General features: G+C 52.7%; 1 protein-coding gene across 3 annotated transcripts in view; it reads right to left on the minus strand.

Annotated features, from left to right (window-relative positions):
* The window catches only part of TRIOBP (TRIO and F-actin binding protein), a 59101-nt gene that overhangs the window by 30916 nt on the left and 6214 nt on the right, over window positions 1-21971 (minus strand). For all 3 annotated transcript variants that reach the window (XM_027540840.1, XM_027540839.1, XM_027540841.1), the window contains exons 4-10: window positions 21111-21250; window positions 19641-19815; window positions 18388-18559; window positions 10161-12741; window positions 5662-5776; window positions 3883-4977; window positions 757-834 (exon numbers count right to left, since the gene is read on the minus strand). In XM_027540840.1, coding sequence (XP_027396641.1) covers window positions 757-834; window positions 3883-4977; window positions 5662-5776; window positions 10161-12741; window positions 18388-18559; window positions 19641-19815; window positions 21111-21250 — 4356 coding nt within the window. The remainder of the gene's footprint in view (window positions 1-756; window positions 835-3882; window positions 4978-5661; window positions 5777-10160; window positions 12742-18387; window positions 18560-19640; window positions 19816-21110; window positions 21251-21971) is intronic.

A 21971-nucleotide genomic window follows, 5' to 3' on the forward strand; every position in this document is an offset into this window, starting at 1 on the left:
ACTAGGAGCAAGGCCAGACAGACACCCCCTCACCCCGTCACACCCGGCTTTTCAGGAGCCAGCATGAGAAACAGCAGAACAACAGGATTAGAGAAGCGCTGGCCCCAAGCAGCCTGGTCTTCCTCTCCCGCCTCCCGCTGCCCCAGGCCCTCGGCTCTGACCTCACCTCTCTGGAGGCTGAGGGTGATGAAAACAGTCTGTTTGGCAGGTCCTGGGGAGGGGCGGGGCAGAGCATGTGCTCCAGCTGCAGCCAGGCTTCCCAGCAGCCTTGGCGGGTCCCACCACTTGCATACATCTCTCCCGCCCGGGACCCTGGAGATCCTCCAGGCCCAGCTGACTTCTGTACCTCCCTAGCCCTCTTCAGTGCCTCTCTGGCTCCAGCTCCTGGAAACCTACCCTTTCTCCCAGGGTGGCCAGCCCTCCAGACCCAGGAGGACCTTGCCTTCCGAGACTATCAGAGTCAAACTGCCATTTGCCCAGGGAAGGGCAGTGACCTTTTCAGGGCATCCTAGCAAGTCGAAAGTGGAGCCCTGGGCTTCTGACCCCAGGACCATCCAACCACCCAGGTCTCCAAGCCAGAAGGTAGCCCTGCTGCCCAGCTCCTCTAGAGCCCCTCTTCTCAGTGACCCCATGACAGAGCCAGCCTTGGTCTGGATGACTCCAGAACTCATCTCAGGACCTCAGCCCACCTCCTACCTGATTTCCCTTCCCTTCCCCTCCCTATGACCCACACCCATGACCCAGTGACCCAACTACCGAATCGGCCTGCTTCTGATCAGTCAGTGAGTCTTGTCCTCTGCTTCGTTCTGATTCCTCAGGCTCCTTTGATTGGAACTGGAGATAAGAAGGAACATAGCTTCGATTAGGGTATTTCCCTTCCCAGGTTCTATCCATCTATCCAACTTCTTATCCATCCATTCATCATCCATCCATCTAACGTCCATCTAGAATCCAACATCAATTGGTCCATATATCCATCCACCATCTAAAATCTACCCTACATCATCTACCTACTCATCTATCCAACATCTATTATCCCAATATATCCATCCTCAATTAACTCATCATCTATTCATCCATCCTATATCCATGTATCCTTCCTTAATCCATCCAACATCCATCTACCCATCCTGCCAACATTCATTCACCATCCATCATGCATATTCTACAACATTTACCCATCCATGCTATATCTATCCAGCACCCATCATCTGTTCCATTTATCACCCATCCATCCATCCACCCACCCATCTGTCATCCATCTGACATCTCTTTCTCATTTGTCCAGCACATATCATTTATCCATTACCCTTTCACACATCTGTCATCTATCATTCATTCATCATCTACCCACTGACCTACCCACCCCCAATCTGTTTCTTGTAGGCCCTCAAGCATCCATATATTCATGGTCAACCAGCCACTGAGCTGAGCTCCTCCTTTGTGTCAGGCCCTGGGCTAGGGGCTGGGGGTATGGAGATAAAGTAGGTGCAGCTCCTGCCCCCAAGGAGCTCATGTTTTTTAAGGAAAAATGGCAACAACTGAGCATGACCCGATGAAGAGTAGCAGAACTACCAAGCCCAGAAAGGAAACATCACCAGCCCAGGGGTGGGGTGAGTATTCAGGAAAAGCATCTCGGACAGAGCACCTATCTGAGACTTGAACAAGGAACATACACGTACATACACACAATGGAATATTACTCGGCCATTAAAAAAGAATGAAATAACGCCACTTACAGCAACGTGGATAGAGCTAGTCATTATCATGCTAGGCAAAGTAGGTCAGAAAGAGAAAGACAGATAATACATGATATCGTTTATATGTGGAATCTAAAGTATGACACAAGTGAACATATCTGCAAAACAAACAGACTCACAGGCATGATTTGTGGTTGCCAAGGGGAGAGGGAGGTGGGGAGGGAAGGATTGGGAGTTTGGAATTAGCAGATGCAAGTTATTATATATAGAATAAACAACAAAGTCCTACTGTATAACACAAAAAAACTGTATTGAATATCTTTTCATAAGCCAGAATGGAAAAGAATATGAATATATATATATATAGGGAGGGCTTCCCTGGTGGCTCAATGGTAAAGAATCTGCTGCCAACACAGGAGACATGGATTCGATCCCTGATCTAGGAAGATCCCACATGCTGCAGACCAACTAAGCCCGTGCACCACAACTGCTGGGCTTGTGCTCTAGAGCCCAGGAGCCACAACTTCTGAGCCCACACGCTGAAACTACTGAAGCCCACACGTCCTGGAGCCCGTGTTCCACAAGAGACGCCACCGCGATGAGAAGCCTGCACCCTGCAACTAGGGACTAGCCCCCACTCGCTGCAACTAGAGGCAAGTCCGTGCAGCAGCGAAGCCTCAGCACAGCCAAAAAAAATGAAAGAAAAATGATTTTTTAAGTGAGTTGTTTTTTAAAAAGAGTATAACTATGTCACTTTGTTGTACAGTAGAAATTAACACAACACTGTAAAACAGCTATAAAAAACCAAACAAGCAACCTTGGGCTTTGGAGTCAATACTTTGGTCCCATTTCTCTCGCCTTATACATGAGCTTCCCTGGTGGTTCAGACAATGAAGAATCCACCTGCAGTGCGGGAGACCTGGGTTCAATCCCTGGGTCGGGAAGATCCCCTGGAGGAGGGCATGGCAACCCACTCCGGTATTCTTGCCTGGAGAATCCACATGGACAGGGGAGTCTGGCAGGCTACAGTCCATGGAGTCACAAAGAGTCGAACACAACTGAGCAACTAAGCACATATATGTGTGACCCACGGCAAATGCTGAATGCGTCTGGGCACTGTATCTATCTGAGGCACGCATGGCAAAGTGTGTAAAGCCCCCAGCCCAGGTCCTGACACACCGTGAACCCTCCCCTGTCGTCCATGGAGGAGGCAGCATGGGGCTGCACATCATGGAGATGAGGAGAGTTTGGATAAAGGAGCAGGAACCTCCACATTGCCCCAGTGGTGCCTGTCGGGGGAGCAGTTGGTCCCACACTACTGAAGACCAGGACCAAGAGAAGCTGGGTGTTAAAATATGCTGCATCCCTGGTGAGCTGAGGCCAGGTTGCAGGGTTCTGGTCTCTAGGACCCTTCCCATCTTCAAATAAACGCTCGGGGCAGCACTGACTCTGTGACCCTGCCCCTGGGCCAAAGAGATAAGGCAGGGACTTGGTGGGCATCTACTATGTGCCAGGCACTGGGCCTGCTTTCCATACAGGCCCCCATTGAAGCAGCTGTCTCAGCAGTGAGCTCAGACCAATAAGCATTTATACAACTCCTTCCCTGTGCCTGAGAGGCGCTGCAGGGGCCAGAGAGGGGTAAGTGAAGCCGTCCTGGATTTTAAGGAACTTGGAATACTGCCGTGGGGAGGGGACGTGACCACATTGGGTGCAGTCCCAGACAGGGCCAGGTAGAGGCCACCAGAAAGCAACACAAACCAAGTATCGTAGGGCCAGAAGGGGAGAAGGCCCTGGTCAGTGCATCTTGTGGGAGGCCTCAGGGTGATCTGCACAGAGCAGACCTGCGGTCCACCCCCACCCTAAGCCCTACTAGCTGTGTGATCTAAGCCACTCAGTGGCTTAACCTCTCTGTGTCTCAGACTCCCTATCTGTAAATATTGCCTTTCTCATCAGACTGCCGCGGAGAGTAAATGAGGAAAATACCATAAAACATTCAGATCAAGATTTAGCACCTAGTAAATGCTCAAAGAAAGGGCTGGGTATTATCACTGCAGTTTGGTGGTAGGGACAGGTTTTGGTCAGGAGGGAGACGGTGTGCAGGAGCTGAGGGGTGACCGTTCGGGAGACTTGTGTCAGGTGGGGCTGACTTTCAGGCTGTCCCTTGGAAATGAGACTGACTTACCTCCCGCTGTGGCAAGCTGGGGTCCTCTGCAGGGCTCCTGCTCCCCAACTGGCTCGTCTCCTCCAGACCAGTCGTAGCTGAGGACTCTGGTCCGCTTGTCACTTTGGTCTTTGGCCACTGGGTGGAGATGCTGGTGGGGCTGGACGGCTGAGCGGAGCTCTGGGGCCACTGCCCGGGGTCATATCCATTGACTAGGGCAGCCCCTGCTCCTCCTTCAGGCTGGCTGTGTTGGTCTTGCTCCAGCTCCTGGGTACCCTTAGTGCCTGGGGAAGCCTGGCCAGGGCCAACCCAGTGTCCCGCTGGGTCCTTGTGGAGCAACTGGGCCTGCAGGAGCTCCAGGAGGCCCTCCCAGTCCAGCCGTGGAAGATGGGAGGTGAGAGTCGGCTCCTCCGAGCGACTCCACGTCCCCTCCCTGGGTACCCCGAGAAGGCTCACCAGGTCCCTCCAGTCAAACTCAGGTCGCCTCTCGGAGCCGTGCAAGTGTGGGCAGGCTCCCTCGGTGCCCCTGCCCATGGCTGGTAATGTCTCAGGCCTCTGGGATTTCGAGAACTCCCCTGGGCCTGCCCTGGAGTTCTCCGGGGGGGTCACAGGCTGGTGAGGACTGGACAGCTCCTGTAGGCTGCCCCAGCCCCTGTCCAGGGGCTCCTCCCAGGTCTCTGACTGCCACCTGTGGCCAGAGAGGCCACCCAGCAGGCTCCAGCTCTCAGACTCCCTGGGAAGGCCCCTCCACATTGCCTCTGGGGCTCTGGCAGCCCCCCGGCTGGACTCCCCGAGTCCTTGCCAGCCTCCCAGGCCTGGGCCCTCCTCCTGGCTGCGCCAGCCTCTCTCCAGGCATCTGTGCGGGCCCTGGGATCCTGGTGGCTCCTCCTGACTCCGCCACCCTCCCAGGGGCTGTCTTGGGCCCACCCGGCCACGTTCCAGGGGTCTCTGTGTCCGCTGTTCCCTCTCAGGAGTTCTGGCTGACATCCTCAGGGGAGGCGAGGACCCCTGGAGCCACCGGTCCCCCTCAGGCCGCCTCTCGGGGCTCCTGGGATGAGGGGCTTCTGTGCGGCTACGTCGGGCTGGTTCTGCCTGCTTCGCAGGGGACTTGGTTACCTGAGGATGAGGTGAAGGGGTGGGTGAGGCTCCAGGCCCCTGGCTGGGTGGGGTCTGTCTAGGAGGACAGGCAGCTGGGGTCCCAGCCAGGCCTCAGGGGAGTTGCAAGCTCTCTCTTCACAGCAGGCTGGATTAAAGCAGGTCAGAGAGTACCTAGGGCCCCTGAAATCCCTTCCTGAGGGTGTCAGCCCTTCCCTCTCACCCACCTTCCTCACTTCCAAAAAGAAGAGCTGCTCACTTTCCAGTTTCCCCCACCACCCCTCCACACAAGATACTGATTCCAACCTGGGCTCTCCAGGGCCAGAATCTGCACCACCAACACCCCATCCCCTGGGTGGGCCTTGCCACCTAAGAGCTACTTTAAACACGCAAATCCCCACCCTGGAAGAGACAGCCTGTAGAGCTGGACTGACCCATGGGAAGTTTCCCTGAAAACTTCCCAACTTGGTAGATGCCTAATGAAGGAAGAGGGCAGAGGCCATCTTCAAGATGGATGAACTGGGGTCTGCCTCATTTTTGCTGACTCTTTGGGAGAGAGAGGAGCTGGACACCCATGATTGGGGCTTTGACCCTTTCATAAAGAACCTCCCTCCCAGGACCCCCGCCCAGCATCTGGGGGAGAGGAGAAGCAATGGCCCACCCCTTGGGGGTAGAGGGGCCTCCCAGCAGGCTGGCCGTGCTCACCTCCCTGCTGAGGCCAGGGCTGGACTGTCTTCGGAGAAGTTGGCTCTGACCTTGGCTGGGCCACTGCGACCGCCCCTCGTCCTGGGCCTGGAAGGCCCCCGGTGCCTCGGACTTCCTATGAGCAAACGCAGCCGCCCCTCTGAGGGCCCTTGGGGCTGTCCCACTCCCGGTACCCCAGCTCCTCTACTCCCGCCCCCAGTGGCAGATTCAGGGACCCACTGCAAGCTAGATGAAGGGCCTGGAGTGAGGAAGGAGCCTCTCAGGGCCTCAGTTTCCCCTTCTGCAAAATGGGGATAGTAGTCCACCTGCCTCACGGGGCTGTTGTGAAGATGAAGTGAGAAAAGGGGTGAGCAAAAGTAGGGGGCTCCACCTTGGCCTAGACCACCTCCTGTCTCACTCAGTGCTTCCTTTCTGGCCACTACCCCATGAGTGGCCCACAGCTCACCCACATAGTCTCAACTGGTCCTTGTGGGAATTAAGATTTATTCAGCACCTACTGTGCCAAGCACTGCGCACACATGATCTTAATGGCAAACATTTATGGAGCACTTCCTGGGTGCCAGGCACTTGTGCTATCTGACCTCATCTCCCGCAAGCCATGAGGTGGCGATCAGAGATGCATAATGTCATATGCCGCCATATCCTATTCTTTTTGCCTTCTTCCTGCCCATATGGTAAATTTTGGACTTCTGAGGCCCACCTGTTTTCCCCCTACCACTAACAGGTTTGCAGCCATCCTAGCTGTCAGTAAAAGTGCTCTTAGCAAAATCAGAAGAATGAAATATCCCCTCTGCTCCACAACTCCAGAAAGGCCAACATAAAACCATTCATGCAAATGTCATTTCTAAGACACCCAGACTCTAGGCACTGTCGCCACATCCAACAAAGATAACCCCTAAGTCCCTGGTTTCAGCTAGTTGTCGTGCTTAATAATTGGTAGCCATGGCTATTAACATTTAACGTGACGTCTCTGTTGGAGTGTAGGAACACTGAACAGAATCTGGGCGCATCTCTCCCCTCCCATATATAAGACCTAACCACTCCACTTGACATTTAGGATATTTATTGCAAGAGGGTTTGAGAGTCAGACTTCATTTAAATTGACAAATGAAACTGTCTCTGGTGGCTAAACCACACCAGGAAGAGCCTGGGAAAGATGACCAGGTGCTGACCTTGACCAAGCCAGCAAAACAGGAAGAGGAATCTCTGCTCAGGTCTGAGCAAGGACCTGTGCTCTGCAGTCTGCCTCTAGCTTGGAGACTAGGCTGAAACTAGAGGTTTGGAGAATAAAACAATTATGGGTTTGGGCTTTGTTCTTGTGTTATGGCTTTTGTCAATGTCATTAGAATCAGATCCATAAACTAATTTGCTGTTTTAGCACTTCTTGGCATGTGACTCACAGGGAACTGAAGTTCCCCACTCTGGAGTATTTCTGAGTTTGAAGGCTGCCTAATCAGGTTTGATTTTTAATCCAATTTGAAGCGAGAGAGTTTCCTTGCTCTGTGAGATCTGAACCTTAGAGTGAGTTTCTCTTAGAACCAGGAGCCTCTGTGGAGTAAAAACCCCAACGCTGAGTAGGTGGGGAGAATGGCAGCAAAGACCCTGTGCGGCTGGTGAGGAAAATGTGTGTTCTGTCCCGAGTGAGGGCATTTTCCATATAAACTTCAGTGTGTTAAATGAGTATTCCTTCTGAGATGTTCCCCCTATGCGGGATGGAGAGACCAAGAAGATTCTGAGCCTTCAACCGAGACCCAGCCTTTCTGATGCTGAAGCAACAGTGTCTCCTTGGGCTACCTGTTCCTGAGGGTTGGTGTGGCTGCACCCAAGGCGACAAAGGAAATACATTTCCTTTGAAAGCTTGGATGGGCTCTTCCACTTGCAGAGTGTATTAAAGGACAACAGCTGTCAAGTCTAGCAAATTCTGTGAAGGCTCTGTTTTGAATTTAAGAGACTAGGAAATGCTTATATGATTCTAAGACAAGAGATTCCACATTGGAAAGCAACTATACTTCAATTAAAAAAAAAAAAAGATTCCAAAGGCATTAAGAGGGTAGAAAATGAAGATGTCAAGCCAAAATTCCTAATGCTTTAATGTCATAACCCTTTAAGGAAAAATTTCCAGGCTCAATGAGAATGATGCTTAGAGTAGATGCTGGATAAATATGTTGAATGAATAAATGGGAGAAAAGAAAAGTATCGCTTTATAGCCACCCATTCATGAATTTCAGCCTGCCATTTACGGATACTTAAATAGGTTTTCAAATTTTATCTTCAGAGGACAAATGGTTTCCTACTTGGAAAAAATACCATACAAGAGGGAAAATGTTAATTACTCAGTAGAGTTGTAAAACCTTGGTTAAAAGGTAAATAATCTACTTTACCAAAACATATATGTTAAATATACAACTTTTATATATCAATCACACCTCAATAAAGCTTTTAAAAAAGATAATCTACTTCAAAGGGAGCAAAATAAAATGAAGAATCTGTGTAAAAACAATTAAATGGTTAATCAAACTATAAACATATTCCAGACTTCTGCAACAAATCTTTTATCTCTCTAAAAGTTATCACAGTAGGAAAAAAAGAAAATTCAATTTTGGTTTAAAGACCCTGCTGAGTTACCAGATAAAGTCAAACGTATGCAAATTGACATTAGACCAAAAAGAATTACGGAACCTCCCTGGTGGTCCAGTGGTTAGGACTCTACCCTTCCAATGCAGGGGACTGGGTTTGATCCCTGGTGGGGGAACTAAGATCCCATATGCCATAAGGCATGGCCAAATGATTAAAAAAATAAATAATCTTTTTTAAAAGAGAGTCATAATAAAAGGTCAAAGACAGAGGGGGTTTGCAAGGCAGTGAGACTACTCTGTAATATTCTGATGGTAGACACATATCATTAAACATTTGTCTAAACTCAGAATGTGCATCATCAGAGTAAACCCTGCTGTGAACTATGGACTCTGGGTGATAATGCGTCAGTGTAAGCCTATGGCTCGTAACCAATGGACCACCCCGGTGGGGGATGTTGATAGTAGAGGCAGCTGTGCACCTGTGGGAACGGTGTCTACACAGGAGATCTCTGTACTTTCCACTCAATTTTGTTGTGACCCTTAAAACTTCTCTAGAAAAAAAAAAAACTAACTAAGAAAAAGTGTATTGTACACTGAGGCCGGAGCCCACAAAGGTTGTCACCTGGGTAGTAAATGGATAAAACTTTATGGGAAAGGAAATCTGAAGAAGAGATAAGATTTTTCATGCAGATTCAAATCTAAGAGAAAATGTTGTCTAAGGGACAACAAAGAGAGGAATTGTGGATGCAAAATATTACCGGCTCCTTACAGTGATAGAAATGTTCTATAATTAGGTTGTGCTGATGGTTGTACAACTTTGTCTCGGTAAATACGCTGTAATTTATTGACTTCTACACTGAAAGTTTCGAGACTTTCAGACCTATATGTTTTTGGTTCTCTTGACCCTAACTGGGGTTGGGTCCCTAACTAATTAATTCCAGACCCTGACCCTTAAAGACTATGAGGCTGGAACTGCTGATGAAAATCTCAGCCGGATCTGGAGGAAATGTTTCTCCTCCCTGAGGTTGTGGAAAAGCAGATGCTCTGCTGGGTCTTAAACGCCCGTGTAAATGAAGCCAATGACCAAGGAGATTCGTGTGATGCCTGGACTTCAGGTGCTGTCACCGTGTCCCAGAAAAGGAACATTGAACTTCCAAAAAGTCTGCCATCCTGTGGGTTCTCTTATTTAAGATATATGGCTCTGGCTATATTTTTTTAATAAATTTATTTTTATGTATTTATTTGGCTGTACCAAGTCGTGGCTGCGGCATGAGAACTCTTAGTTGCAGCATGTGGAATTGATTCCCTGACCAGGGATCAAACCCAGGCCCCCTGCATTGGGAGCACAGAGTCTTAGCCACTGGACCACCAGGGAAGTCTCCTGGCCATACTTTTAAATTGACATCTCTGTTTTCTGAAATGTATGGGACCCATGAGTTTTGTTTGTCAAGGCAGGAAAAAAAAAAAAAAACATGGACTCTTTTCTTCCCCCCTCACACAAGGTGGGAAAAAAAATAAAATAAACCTGTGACTCTCCAACGAAGAGTTTGACCTCATTTAAATTAATGTATTAAAGTCCCAGTTTTACAGATGAGGAAACTGAGGCTCAAGTAGGTTAAATCACTTTGCTGCATCACATAGGTTGGGGAATGGCTGTGACCCAGGATTTGAACCCAGCCTGCCTGACCCTGGTCTTTGCTCTTAACTACTAGGCTATGCGTATTATCATTTAATTGTCAAAAACAACTCTAGCACGTGGAAACAGAGAGGTGGAGTGCCTTGCCCAAGGTCACACAGCCAGTAAGTGGCAGGCAGGGGATCTAAACCCTTTCCTCATCTGGAACCTAAGCCTGCGGACTTTCCACCTGGCCTGTTGCCAAGCCTCCTCCCCAGCCCACCTGGCCGCCCCCGCCCTGGGCTCACCTGCGCTCTTGCCCGAAGAGGCGCTCCACCTCTGCGCGGCCAGGGCTGCGGGTGCGGCCCCCGTTGCTGCCCTGGGGCCCCGGCTCCCTCTGCGCCAGCCTCCTGGCGGGGGGCAGATCAGCCAGCACGGTGTACTCCTCCCTCTCCAAGTTGTGCCTGATCTCCCCTGGGGGTGCCGAGCCCCAGGAGCCCCCCGAGCTGCCTGGAGGAGGTGAGGGTGCCAGGAATGCTAGGTCACTGGGCGGGTGGCGGGGTGGGGAGGAGGCGCGAGGGGCATCCCGGTGCCCGATGCACACCTGAGGGGGCAGCACTGGGGAGCCACGCAGAGAGTCGGTGGAAGGGGCCAGGCTCTCCATACTCGTCCCAGGAGGGTCCTGGAAGAAGAGGGAGGGCTCGGGGGGCTGGCGTGGTGGAGATGAGAAGGAGGGTGCGTCGCGGTGCCCAATGCATACCGGTGCAGGGATGGCAGGAGGCTCATGCAAAGAGTCCATGGAGGGGACCAGGCTCTCTGTGCTGGCTCTGGGGAGATCCGGGAACAAGAGGGAGGGCTCGGGGGCTTGGCGGGGCGGGGAGGAGGCCCGGGGTGCATCACGGTACCCGATACACACAGGTGGGGGGAACTGAGGAGGGTTGTGCTGCGGGGACTGGTTCTCAGCATCCGATGTGTCTGGGAGGAAGGGGAAGGGGTCAAACTGGGTGTGGCGGGGGGGTGAGGAAGCCCGGGGGGCATCCCGGTGTCCAATGCATACGGCTGGGGGCATATAGGGGGGATCATGGTGGGGTGATTCACTCTCAGATGCGTGGGGGTCTGGGAAGAAGGGGAAGGGGTCATGCTGTAAATAGCGAGGAGGTGAGGAGGCCCTAGGGGCGTCCCGGTGCCCAATGCACACAGCACACGGAGGCTGGGGGGGCTCGGAAGAGGTCTGGGGTGCACCACGGGGAGTGGGATGCAGAGGCGAGGAGGTCCTGGAGGCCCCATGGTGGCCTGGGTTATGGGAGGTGGCAGTGGCCCGGAATGGTGAGTTGTGCTGGGTGGGTCCAGAGGAAGACTGGGGTGAGTCCCGCTGAGCTGATCTAGCAGGAGATGAGGTCTGAGGCCGGTCGCTCTGCGTTGGCCGGAGGGCAATGGATGCCCAGGGAACCTCACTTTGCTTGGAGCGAGATGGGGAAGAGGATCGGGGGCCATCGCTCTGCGTTGGCCGGAGGGGAAAGGAGGCCCATGGGATGTCTTTGTTAGTACGGTGGGGAGAGGCGTTCCGGGGGTTGTTCCGCTGAGAGGAGCGATGGGGAGAAGATGCTCTGGGATGGTCTTGTTGGGTGCAGCCCTGACAGGAGGTGCTTCCGGGGTTTCCCCGCCGTGAGGAAGAGAATTTGGGATTGTCCTGTTGGGTACAAGAGGTTTTAGGGTTGTCCCTTTGGGCAGAAGAGCTTCTAGGTGTGTTCTGTGGAACACAAGAAGGTCTGGGGTTGCCCTGCTGGGGAGTACAAGTCGGAACAGGAGCTTGAGGGTTGTCTTGTTGGGTGTAAGAGGCTCTGGAGGTGTCTTGTTGGGTGGCTCTGGGGGGAGAGGAAACCCAAGGATTATTTCGTTGGGTGGATGAGGTTCTGGGGCTGTCTCGTGGGACAACTCTTGAAGGAGAGGTTGCTCTGGGGGTGTTCCGCTGTGTGGAAGAGGTCTTGGGGGTGTCCTGTTGGGTGGATGAGGTTCTGAGGTTGTCTCGTGGGACAACTCTTGAAGGAGAGGTTGCTCTGGGGGTGTTCCGCTGTGTGGAAGAGGTCTTGGGGGTGTCCTGTTGGGTGGATGAGGTTCTGAGGTTGTCTCGTGGGACAACTCTTGAAGGAGAGGTTGCTCTGGGGGTGTCCCGCTGTGTGGAAGAGGTCTTGGGGGCGTCCTGTTGGGTGGATGAGGTTCTGAGGTTGTCTCGTGGGGCAGCTCTTGAAGGAGAGGTTGCTCTGGGGGTGTCCCGCTGTGTGGAAGAGGTCTTGGGGGCATCCTGTTGGGCGGACAAAGTTCTGAGGTTGTCTCGTGGGGCAGCTCTTGAAGGAGAGGTTGCTCTGGGGGTGTCCCGCTGTGTGGAAGAGGTCTTGGGGGCATCCTGTTGGGCGGACAAAGTTCTGAGGTTGTCTCGTGGGGCAGCTCTTGAAGGAGAGGTTGCTCTGGGGGTGTCCCGCTGTGTGGAAGAGGTCTTGGGGGTGTCCTGTTGGGAAGACAAGGTTCTGGGGTTGTCTTGTGGGGCAACTCTTGAAGGAGAGATTGCTCTGGGGGTGTTCCGCTGTGTGGAAGAGGTCTTGGGGGCATCCTGTTGAGTAGATGAGGTTCCGGCATTGTCCCGTTGGATGATTCGGTGGGGAGAGGAGGCTCGGGAGGCCCCGTGTTGTGGGGAAGCAGCCTGGACAGCATTCCTTGGGGCAGAGCGATGGAGAGAGGAAGCCTGGGAGGTGGCACTTCGAGGACCACTCTGTGGCGTCGCGGGGGAGGCCGGGGTCGGCACCGACCGGGACCGCTCCAAGGAGAAGTACCCGCTTTCTCCCCGGAGCTTGGCCCAGTGCTGTCCGGCACTTCGGTTCCCACCTCCAGAGCCTAGAGAGAGGAGGCAGGTTCAAGGCAAGCGGAGAGGTCCAGGCGGCTCCCACAGCCTACTTTTCCTGGTCCCCTAAGATGGATGACTGGGGCAGACCCCACACCATCTTCTTGGAGGTCCTCACACACCTCTGCCCCTAGGAGCAAGCAGACTGCAGGAGGGCTTAGGTGCCCCTCTCAGGCTGAAGTCAGGAATTTGAAATTGAAAACCAGGCGGACTTGGTCAAAGTGGGGTGGGTGGTAGAGCCAAAGGTCACATAGTGACCTTCAGAAAAGAAGCAAACTCTTCAAGAGCAGTTTTGAAAACCGCCTCTGTGAGCCCAGAGAGGAAGAGCTGAATCTCATAGCAGCTACCAACAATTTTCCATTTCTGTTCTACTTCCTGCAATTGGATTCCCAGAACTCCCTCCCTCCCTTCCAGTGAGACTCCTGTGTGATAGCTCCAGAAATTTCCTTTTGTGAACAGGCAGCAATGGCCTCACCTGAGGGGCTTGCTAGAAATGCAGACTCTCAGCACCACTACCCGCACTGGGCACATTGCATCAGAATCCACATTTTAATAAGATTCCTAGGCTATCTGCACGCACGCCACAGTTGAAGAAGCTTTGATCTAAGGGATTCGTGTAACTTCCCTATTCAGGGAGGGACACCCTCACAACCCCCATCCCCATGAAGGGCAGCATGACAGTGGTGTCACCTCCACCCCCTCAGTCCCTTGGTCCCCAAGCATATGGTAGCCACCAGCCCTGTGCACGTACGTCCCTGGGTTGGTGCTTCAGAAGAGAAGTAAAGGCTATTGTGGCCTCATCTTGACGGGGCCACGACTGCCTTCATTAAAGGCCATGCTTCAGAGTCCCTCTTTTCTGGGAAGTTCCCTGGTGGCCCAGTGGCTGGAATTTACTGCCTTGGCCCAGGGTTCAGTCTCTGGTGGGGGAACTGAGATCCCACAAGCTGCATGGCTTGGCCAAAGAACAAAAAAGGAATCCCTCTTCTACTTTGAAACTTCTGCCTCCTCCAAGCTCTCTGAGCTGGTATCACTGAACCCTGAGTCTCTAGTACCCTTCAGGGGACTGGAACCACACACAGAATGACAAAGTTTTCATCGTTGGGAATTCCCTGGTGGCCCAGTGGTTGGGACTTGGCATTTTCACTGCCAGGGCCCGGGTTCCGCCCTTGGTCGCGGAACTAGGATCCTGGAAGCCGGCATAGCACTGCCCCCGAGGAGAAAATTTTTTTGCCTATTGTTGCCTGATGGACTGATGTCCCGTGACATTCCAAATCTGCCAGCTTCTCTCATCTACCTCTTCCCACCTCCCCGCTCTCAGCCTCCCTCGTTTTTCACAATAGCCCTCTAACACGTACACTCTGGGCACAAGGTCATCATCTACCCAGGGAGATCCTTTCGAAAAGCAAACCTAGCTAGACCACCCCGGCTTACAAGGAGACTGAGAGCTATCTCAGAGGGGAGAAAGTTCACAAGACATGATGATTAAATGCAACGTGGGATTCTGGATCGGGTCCTGCAACAGAAAAGAGACATTTGTGGAGGAAAACGTGAATCCAAAGAAAGTCTGTAGTGGGAATTCCCTGCCGGTCCAGTGGCTAAGACTCCACACTCCCAATTCAGAGGGCCCAGGTTCAATCCCTGGTCAGGGAACTAGATCCCACGTGCTGTAGCTAAGAGTTCACACGCCTCAACTAAAAGACTCCATGTGCGGCAACTAAGACCCGGCACAACCAAATAAACACATAAACATTAAAAACAACAAAAACAGTGTAGTTTAGTTAACAGTATTGTTATCGGTGTTAATTTCTTAATTTTGATAATCGGGCTATAATTATGTAAGATGTCAACACCGGAGGAACCCGAGTGAAGACTGTAATCGAAATTCTCTGTACCATTTTTGCAACTATTCTAAAAGATTTAAAAACAAGCACACAAACCACTTTCGGGGCTCCCAACTGCACTTGGAATAAAACCCAGGCATTTCCCATGGCCAGCAAGGCTCTGCCCACCTCCGCTGGCCTCCGAGGTCCCTGTGGGCAGGGGCCTCACCTTCTCACTTACAGCTGTGTCTCCTGTGCCTAGCACACCATAAGTGAGCAGTAATGTTGCCCCACCACCTTCCAGCTCTGAGCTCTGCCTCGTCCTGGAGTCTTCCCTCCCGGTGAGCCTGGGTGCTGGCTGAGATGGAATTTCCCGCCCCTCCCAGAGGCTCACAGCTGGGTCAGCACCCCAGGCCCAGTTCCTTCCCTTTCCCCTCACCAGTGCATCCTTTGAGCCTGGCCCAACCAGGATCTGACTTCATTCCTGCAGCCCCTTTATTGAGCACACGGGGCAGACTAGGCAGATGTTCAGGGCATCTGTGTTTTGTCCCTCAGCCAGCCAGGGCTCGGCACACCCTGCTCCATCCAGTGTGTCTGCAAACTGGGAGGAGCCCTAGAGGGATGTCAAAGTGTTCCCAGCATCTCGCACCTGGCTGATTCCTCCCAGGCCGTGGCCTCCTGCTGCAATTTGGGAGCTTGCCACCAGGTAGACAGCGGTGACTGCCTTTGATCAAGCAGGTCACATAGTGAGGGTTCCCCCCCCCACCCCCCTACCCTGTGTTTAAGAGCAAGAAAGCAGATGTCTAGTACAAAATCCCACCAGGATCAGGCCATTCACACTGGGGAGGCACTTCTTTCCACACGCCCTCTCCCCAGGGCCTGAGAGGGCAGGGCAGTGGGGGTGAGGTGCTGACAAGATCTGATGAATGTTTTTAAAGATGGCTCAGCTGCTGGAGGGAGAATGGACTGAAGTGGCCTGGCAAAGCCGGAGACTGAAGGAGGCTCCAGCAATAACCCCTAGTTTGATCAGGGAGCAGTGGCAGAGACGGCAAAAAGGAGACATATTTTGGAATGTGTTTTGGAGGTGCTGACCAGAACTGCTGCTGATTGCACATAAAGCGTAAGGAGGGACTTCTGTGCTGGTCCAGTGGCTAAGACTCTGAGCTCCCAATGCAGGGGGCCCGGGTTCAATCCCTGGTCAGGGAACTAGATCCCACATGCCACAACTGAAGGATCCTGCGTGCTGCAGTGAAGACTGAAGATCCTCTGTGCTGCAAGACCCACGTAGCCAAATAAATAAATAAGTTTTTAAAAAAGACCTCATGACAATTCACCTCTAAGCCATCCATGAAAAGTGTTAGTCACTCAGTCACATCCAATTCTTTGCGACCCCATGGACTTTAGCCCACCAGGCTCCTCTGTCCACGGAATTCTCCAGGCAAGAAGACTAGAGTGGGTAGCCATTCCCTTCTCCAGGGGATCTTCCCGACCCAGGGATCAAACCTGGGTCTCCTGCACTGCAAGCAGATTCTTTACTGTCTGAGCCACCAAAGAGCCCCTCCATGTGCACCTCCTGAGTGAGGACGGTCTGCTTCTGTCCTCACGCTCAGGAAGCACAGCATGGATGCAATACATACAGTCCACATTCAAACTTCCCCATATCTCAGTCATGTCTTTCATAGCTCTTTATTTTCCTATCCCGGACCCAAGCCCGGATACACATGGCGTTTCACTTCCCTGACTCTTTTATTCAAGAATAGCTCCTCAGTCCTTTTTGGTCTTTCATGAAGAATCCTGTCAGTTAGTTTGCAGAATATCCCTGTTTGGGTTTGTCTGATGTTCTGTTGGGATTAGAGGCAGGAGATAGATTCTTTTTTTTTTAGCAGCCAAACTGGGAAAAGATGCTGTGCCCTCCCCTGTGCGTCACGCAGGGGCACCCAGCCAATTTGCCCCATGCTAGGATGCCAAGCGACCACTTGGTTAAGCTGGTGTCTGCCAGATCTCCCATCCTAAGGATGCCTATTCCCTTCATAACCAATGTGTAATCTGAGGGGTGATACTTTGAGGCCATGTGAATATCCTGTTCCCCAACAACCCTTCATGCAGGAATTTAGCATCTGCTGGTGATTTGTGCCTGAACCAGTTATGACTACAGTGGCTGCGATACTCTCTTTAACTGGTTTCTCATCCTGCAGCCTCACCCTGAATCCTTTGCATCCTTGCCCTAGTGAAACTCTTTTAAGGCTCAGGACATCACTCCCCTTCTCAAAAACCTTCCATGGCTCCCTACTACTTAAAGGAGAAAGTCCAGGGACTTTTCTGGTGATCCAATGGTTAAGAATCTGCCTTTCAATGCAGGGGATGGGGGATCAATCCCTGCTCAGGCAACTGATATCCCACATGCCTTGGAGTAACTAAGCTTGCATGCCGCAACTCCTGAAGCTGCTTGCCACAACTAGAGTCCATGTGCCACAATGAAAGATCCTGCATGACAATGCAATGAAGAACCCACGTACTGCAACTAAGACCCGACACCGTCAGATAAATAAAAAAGAAAGAAAAAATAAAGAAGGACATAGAGACACTTTAAAAAAAGAGAGAAGAAGAAAGTCCAAACCCCTTGGCTGGATTCGAGGCCTGCATGGTTTGGCCCAACTATACACCCCGCTGTTTGCTGAAGCTGTGCATACCAGGATACTCCCGCGTCACACTCCTAGACTGTACTCAGCAGTTTCCTCAACTAGAGCGCCACGTCCAGAAGGCGTTCCTCTGAGTCCTTCCCCGGCTGGAATGAAGCTCTTTCTGCTCTGCCTCTGTTTCTGCAGCTGTTTCTGCTCTTCCTGTGTCCAGGGCTTCTGATCTCCTGTCTGTTTGCTTTACTGAATGATGAGCTTTCTGGGACAGAGACCATGCCTATCTCCCCCTGAACACCCAAGGTGTCTAGCATAAGGTCTTACACACAGTTAGTGCTCATGTGTTTGATGTCTGAATGCTACAGGGGCCGTGGGAAGCCCAGACTGCCCCGTGGGGTTAGGACATGGGTGCCCCATCTCACATTTCCAAATCCTCGTGATGCTGAAGACACAGGCCCGGAAGCAACACAGTGCAGTAGTGATGGAGGGCCCAGCATCCTGGGCTGACCAGTGTCACAGGCATCAGTGGGCTTGGCCTGACCAGCGTCTTTTGTTTTTCTCTGGAAACATCACCTTAATTTCCTCCAGGCCATCTCCTCTCCCTGACTCTCAGACCATGAGGTTTGCACAGGGGGCCGATCCCATCCCTGGTCACCAGTTTGGGCACAAGAACCATGCTGGGTCCAGGGAGAACCCTTCCTGGGACCACAGCTACATCAGTAGGGAAGACTGTACCCTTTTACTGTGGGAGTTGGAAATTAGGTAGGATATAGCCTGCCACTGCTGCAGCTCAGCTTGTCATCATCAGGGGAGGATCTGGCTGAGAATGAAGCCCACACAGAAGTAAGCAGAGCAGAGACCAGATTTCTGATGCTGTCTGAACACCTGGATCCAGCCAAACCTGAAGTCATTCCCCTAGACGTTCACTCAGTCAGTTTCTGTCACTTACAACCTGAAGACCCTGACCCACCAGTTGTGAGATGATGTATTTAAAGCAAGTTGCATGGCACATTATGTCTGCTCCATAATTATATGGGAACTGTTACTGTTATTGATCTAAGCTGTCAAAATAAGATGTACCCAGGGGCCCATGTGACCAGAAACCTGGCTATCTGGCTCCAAGTTCCCGGGCCATCACCACACCTGTGGTCCTAAGGACCAACCTGGCCTGGCAAAAGGTACTTACCCTCCTTTTTCTGGCCTGCAGTGTCTCCTCCTCCCACAGGGGACTGGGTGAGGAGAGGAGGAGCCTTGCGGGCACCGTCAGCCCTTGGCACCTCCTGAAACTTCCGTGGGATCATCACGGTGAAGTTGTCCCCACTGGGGGCCTCCTCCCGTCTCTCAACAGTGTCCCAGTCCTGCCAGAGAAGGGGAGGAGAAAGTCTGTTTGGAATGCAAAAAGAGAGAGCCCAGGGCCTGCACTCCCCGCGTGAGATGGGTAGAAGGAAGGGAGAGGAACTGACATTGAAAGAGCACCTGCTGTATACTCAAGACTGTGCTGGGATCTTCAATTGACCCTGTGCAGTAGGTACGTTCACTGGCGCTAAGACTTTGCCCAAAGTCACTCAGCTGAGAAATGGTTTATATGGGAGGAGACTCGTACCCAGGGCAGTCAGACTCCATGTAACAGCAGGGCCTTGGTATAGGGGCCCCACCCCAGAGACATTCCAGAGTGCCCATAGAAGTAGGTGTTCAAAATCTAGCCCCACTGCTTCCCAGATGCATGGCCTCAAGTAATACGATTCTCTTCTCTGAGACTCAGATTTCCTGCCCCAAGTCAGGGCCATAAAAGTCTCTACCTCAGAGAGGGGTGGTAAGACTTTCCAAGACATTGCCCACAGGCTGGGATGTTTTATTCTGAATCTTCTCACTTTCCCTTATGTTCTCATGGATAGTTTGCCTCTTCTGGCCCAGGACAGACCTTTGAGGGTTGAATGTCCCAGGAAGTTCCCCTGAGTCTCCTCTTTTCCCGGCTAAATGGCCGCCCCCCCTGCCCCGCCCTCGCTGCCCTTGCCAGGCCCCCCAGCCTGCTCTCTTTCCTCTGATCCTTGGAGATTTATGCCAGGGCTGGTTATGGGGCTGAGCAGTGTGACCAGGGCAGGGCCCAGGGCCAGTCTCACTCTTGCTCTGGGCACCACACCCAACATCCCAGCCTCTGTGAACTGAGAGATTTTGGCAGCCGGAGCCCGTTGGTGATTCACCGGGAGCTGAAATGCCTGCTTCCATCTTGTCATAGCCAGATCTTCAGCCCCCCTGGGCCGGCCCTGCAGAGTCCCCGCCCCTCCATGGGCAGCCCAATATGCTGGCTAAGTCTGCAGAGGACCTGGGCTCCCTTCCCTGGTGTGAGAGGCTCAGCCCTGTCTGGAGGCTTGGGTGGGATCCCAGGGCTGGCCCAGGGCTGACACCTGCTCTTGCCCTAGCCTCCCACCCCCATCTCACCACCAATGATGAGTCGCTGGTATCATCAGGGGCTTCACTGGTGCCAGAGTCAGGGCTCTCGTTGAAGCTGCCACACGGGGAGGAGGCCAGGCCCTCCAGGTAGGGAGCTGCCTCAGGTTCCCGGCTCCTGGAGGCAGCTGTGAAGCCCTCTGCCAGGAGCCCTGCTGGCGGGCCCCTGGGAGAGGAGACAGACTCATGACTTTATCCCTCAAAGTAATAGGAGTTAAGGAGTAACACCCCACCACCGCTCAGGTACACACACAGCCCATGTTTGGGCGGAGGAGAAAGCTAACACCAAGGGCTGTCTGTGCTCTGCCCTTCACAGGGCCTATCTCGTTTAGCTCCAAAAGCCTCTCTTTTAAGTGAGTGTAATGATTCCCATTTTACAGATGAAGAAACTGAGGCTCACAGAAGTCAAGGGACTGGCCAAGGTCACAGAGCTAGGAAAAGGCAGAAAAGCATTGTGACTCAGGGCTGTGGCCCCAGCCCTAACCATGTCCCTGGAGCAGAAGAGAGAATCCCAAGCTCGGTAAGACTAAGAAGACAGAATAGTGCTGGGCTAATGGGGGGCTTTGAGAGGTAGCAGGGCTCCAGGGGAAGTGACAGGGCCACCAGTCTGGATATCAGGGAGGGGGCTGTAAAGAAAGCCCTGCTTTAAAGAAGCCAGTAGGTTAGAGCTAGCTTTATCCCCAAAGAGTGACCCACAGATCAGCCTGTGAGATAGAAAAGGGTGATGACCCTTAAAAGAGGCCTGTGATCAAAGAAGTTTGAAATATATTACATACTTCTTCCTTCCCCACCCAAAAGCACAATGCATGCTAGCAAACTAAAACCTCTGACAAGTCCTGCAAAAAAAGATATTCAAATTTGTTTATCCCAGACTTTCTGAAACATTTGAATTCAGCACTGTTTTGTTTTTAAATAGGAACACACAGTCCCAAAACAATGCTGATGTGATTCAATAACTCTTTAAAAAACAAAACAAAACAGGGAAACTGAGGTATAAAAAGAGGCCAAAACTTGCTTTTAAGTTCCCACAGCCCATCGGGGAGGGAGCTGAAGCTAGAACTCAGGTTTCAAGGCTCTCGGCCGTGCCCTCCAAGGCACCATGGCCCCAAAGAGGGACTTCAGTCCAACGGAGGCCCCGGAATGGAGACAGCCTGGAGCGGTGTATGGTCAGGTAGGTGCGTGATAAAAAGTGCCCCTGGGTGTGAGACTGTCTAATCTTTTAAAGCAAAAGGAACCAGGAAATGTGAGCAGGCTCTGGGCCATGCCCACGCAGGGTGGGTACACGGCTGCTCCATCCCTGAAAGGAACATGCCCACTGCTCCTATGCCCAGGCCAAGTGGATGCACCATGTGACCCACGCCAGCAGCCATCACAGGCTGCCATCATGAAGGGGTGTGGGGAGGGATGGGTGAGGGCATCCTACCCCGGGAACCCCTCCTCAGGCCCCAGGGTCCTACCCACCTCTCAGGCTCTGGCCCACGGCCTGGACCCACCACAGACTGGCAGCTGGAGGTCGGGGTGCCAAGCGAGTCCTCAGGGGCAGGCCGGCGGCGGGGCAGGTCGCAGTAGGGCACCTCAGCACTCTCAGGCCTCCCAGGCTCCTAAGACAGAGTTGGAGAGGAGGCAGCTCACGGCCCACGTGGGGGCTCCCCTCCCCCTGCGCCGCCCCTCCCCCCACCAGCTGGTGTGGAAGTCTCCAGACAGCTCCTCCTCGGGGATCTCTGCTTCTCAAAGAGAGCTGTCTGTCAGACTCGAAGCGCCCCTGGGGACCCAAGCTGGGGACTGGCAGAGGTACAGGGTGTGTGCATGTGCACACGTATGTAGGTATGTGTTCGTGTAAATTCCTGCAGTGTGTGCAAGGATTTGCGTGTGCACGTACGTGTGCATGGCCAGTGGGTACGTTGGTGCGTCTGTTTGCAGAGTGCATAAACGTTTGTTTATATAAACACATGCATCAACATACCCACTTGATTTGTGTACACAAGCAAGCCTGTGTGTGTTGGCACACATGTGTGAGTGTGTGCCTGAGGATGTGAAGCGCACAAAAGGATCCCAAAGGGTCTTCTGTCACCAAGAGACATGGATGAGGACCGAGGGGGAGGATCAAGTTGACCGGAGAATGTAGGAAAATGTCTAAGGGAGGAAGAGATGGGAAAGGAGACCTTGGAGAAAAGGAGAGATACACCCTCCAAAAGGAGAGTCTGGGGCTCCAGGGCTGGAAGGTCAGGGTCCCAGGAGTGGGGACGGGGCCCCTGAGCCGACTGCCGGCTCCTCGCTGCCTGCAGCCTTGAGCAGGGCCACACCTGCGAAGGCAGGTGCTGG

This window comes from Bos indicus x Bos taurus, chromosome 5 (assembly GCF_003369695.1).
Source record: "Bos indicus x Bos taurus breed Angus x Brahman F1 hybrid chromosome 5, Bos_hybrid_MaternalHap_v2.0, whole genome shotgun sequence".
Taxonomy (NCBI): domain Eukaryota; kingdom Metazoa; phylum Chordata; class Mammalia; order Artiodactyla; family Bovidae; genus Bos; species Bos indicus x Bos taurus.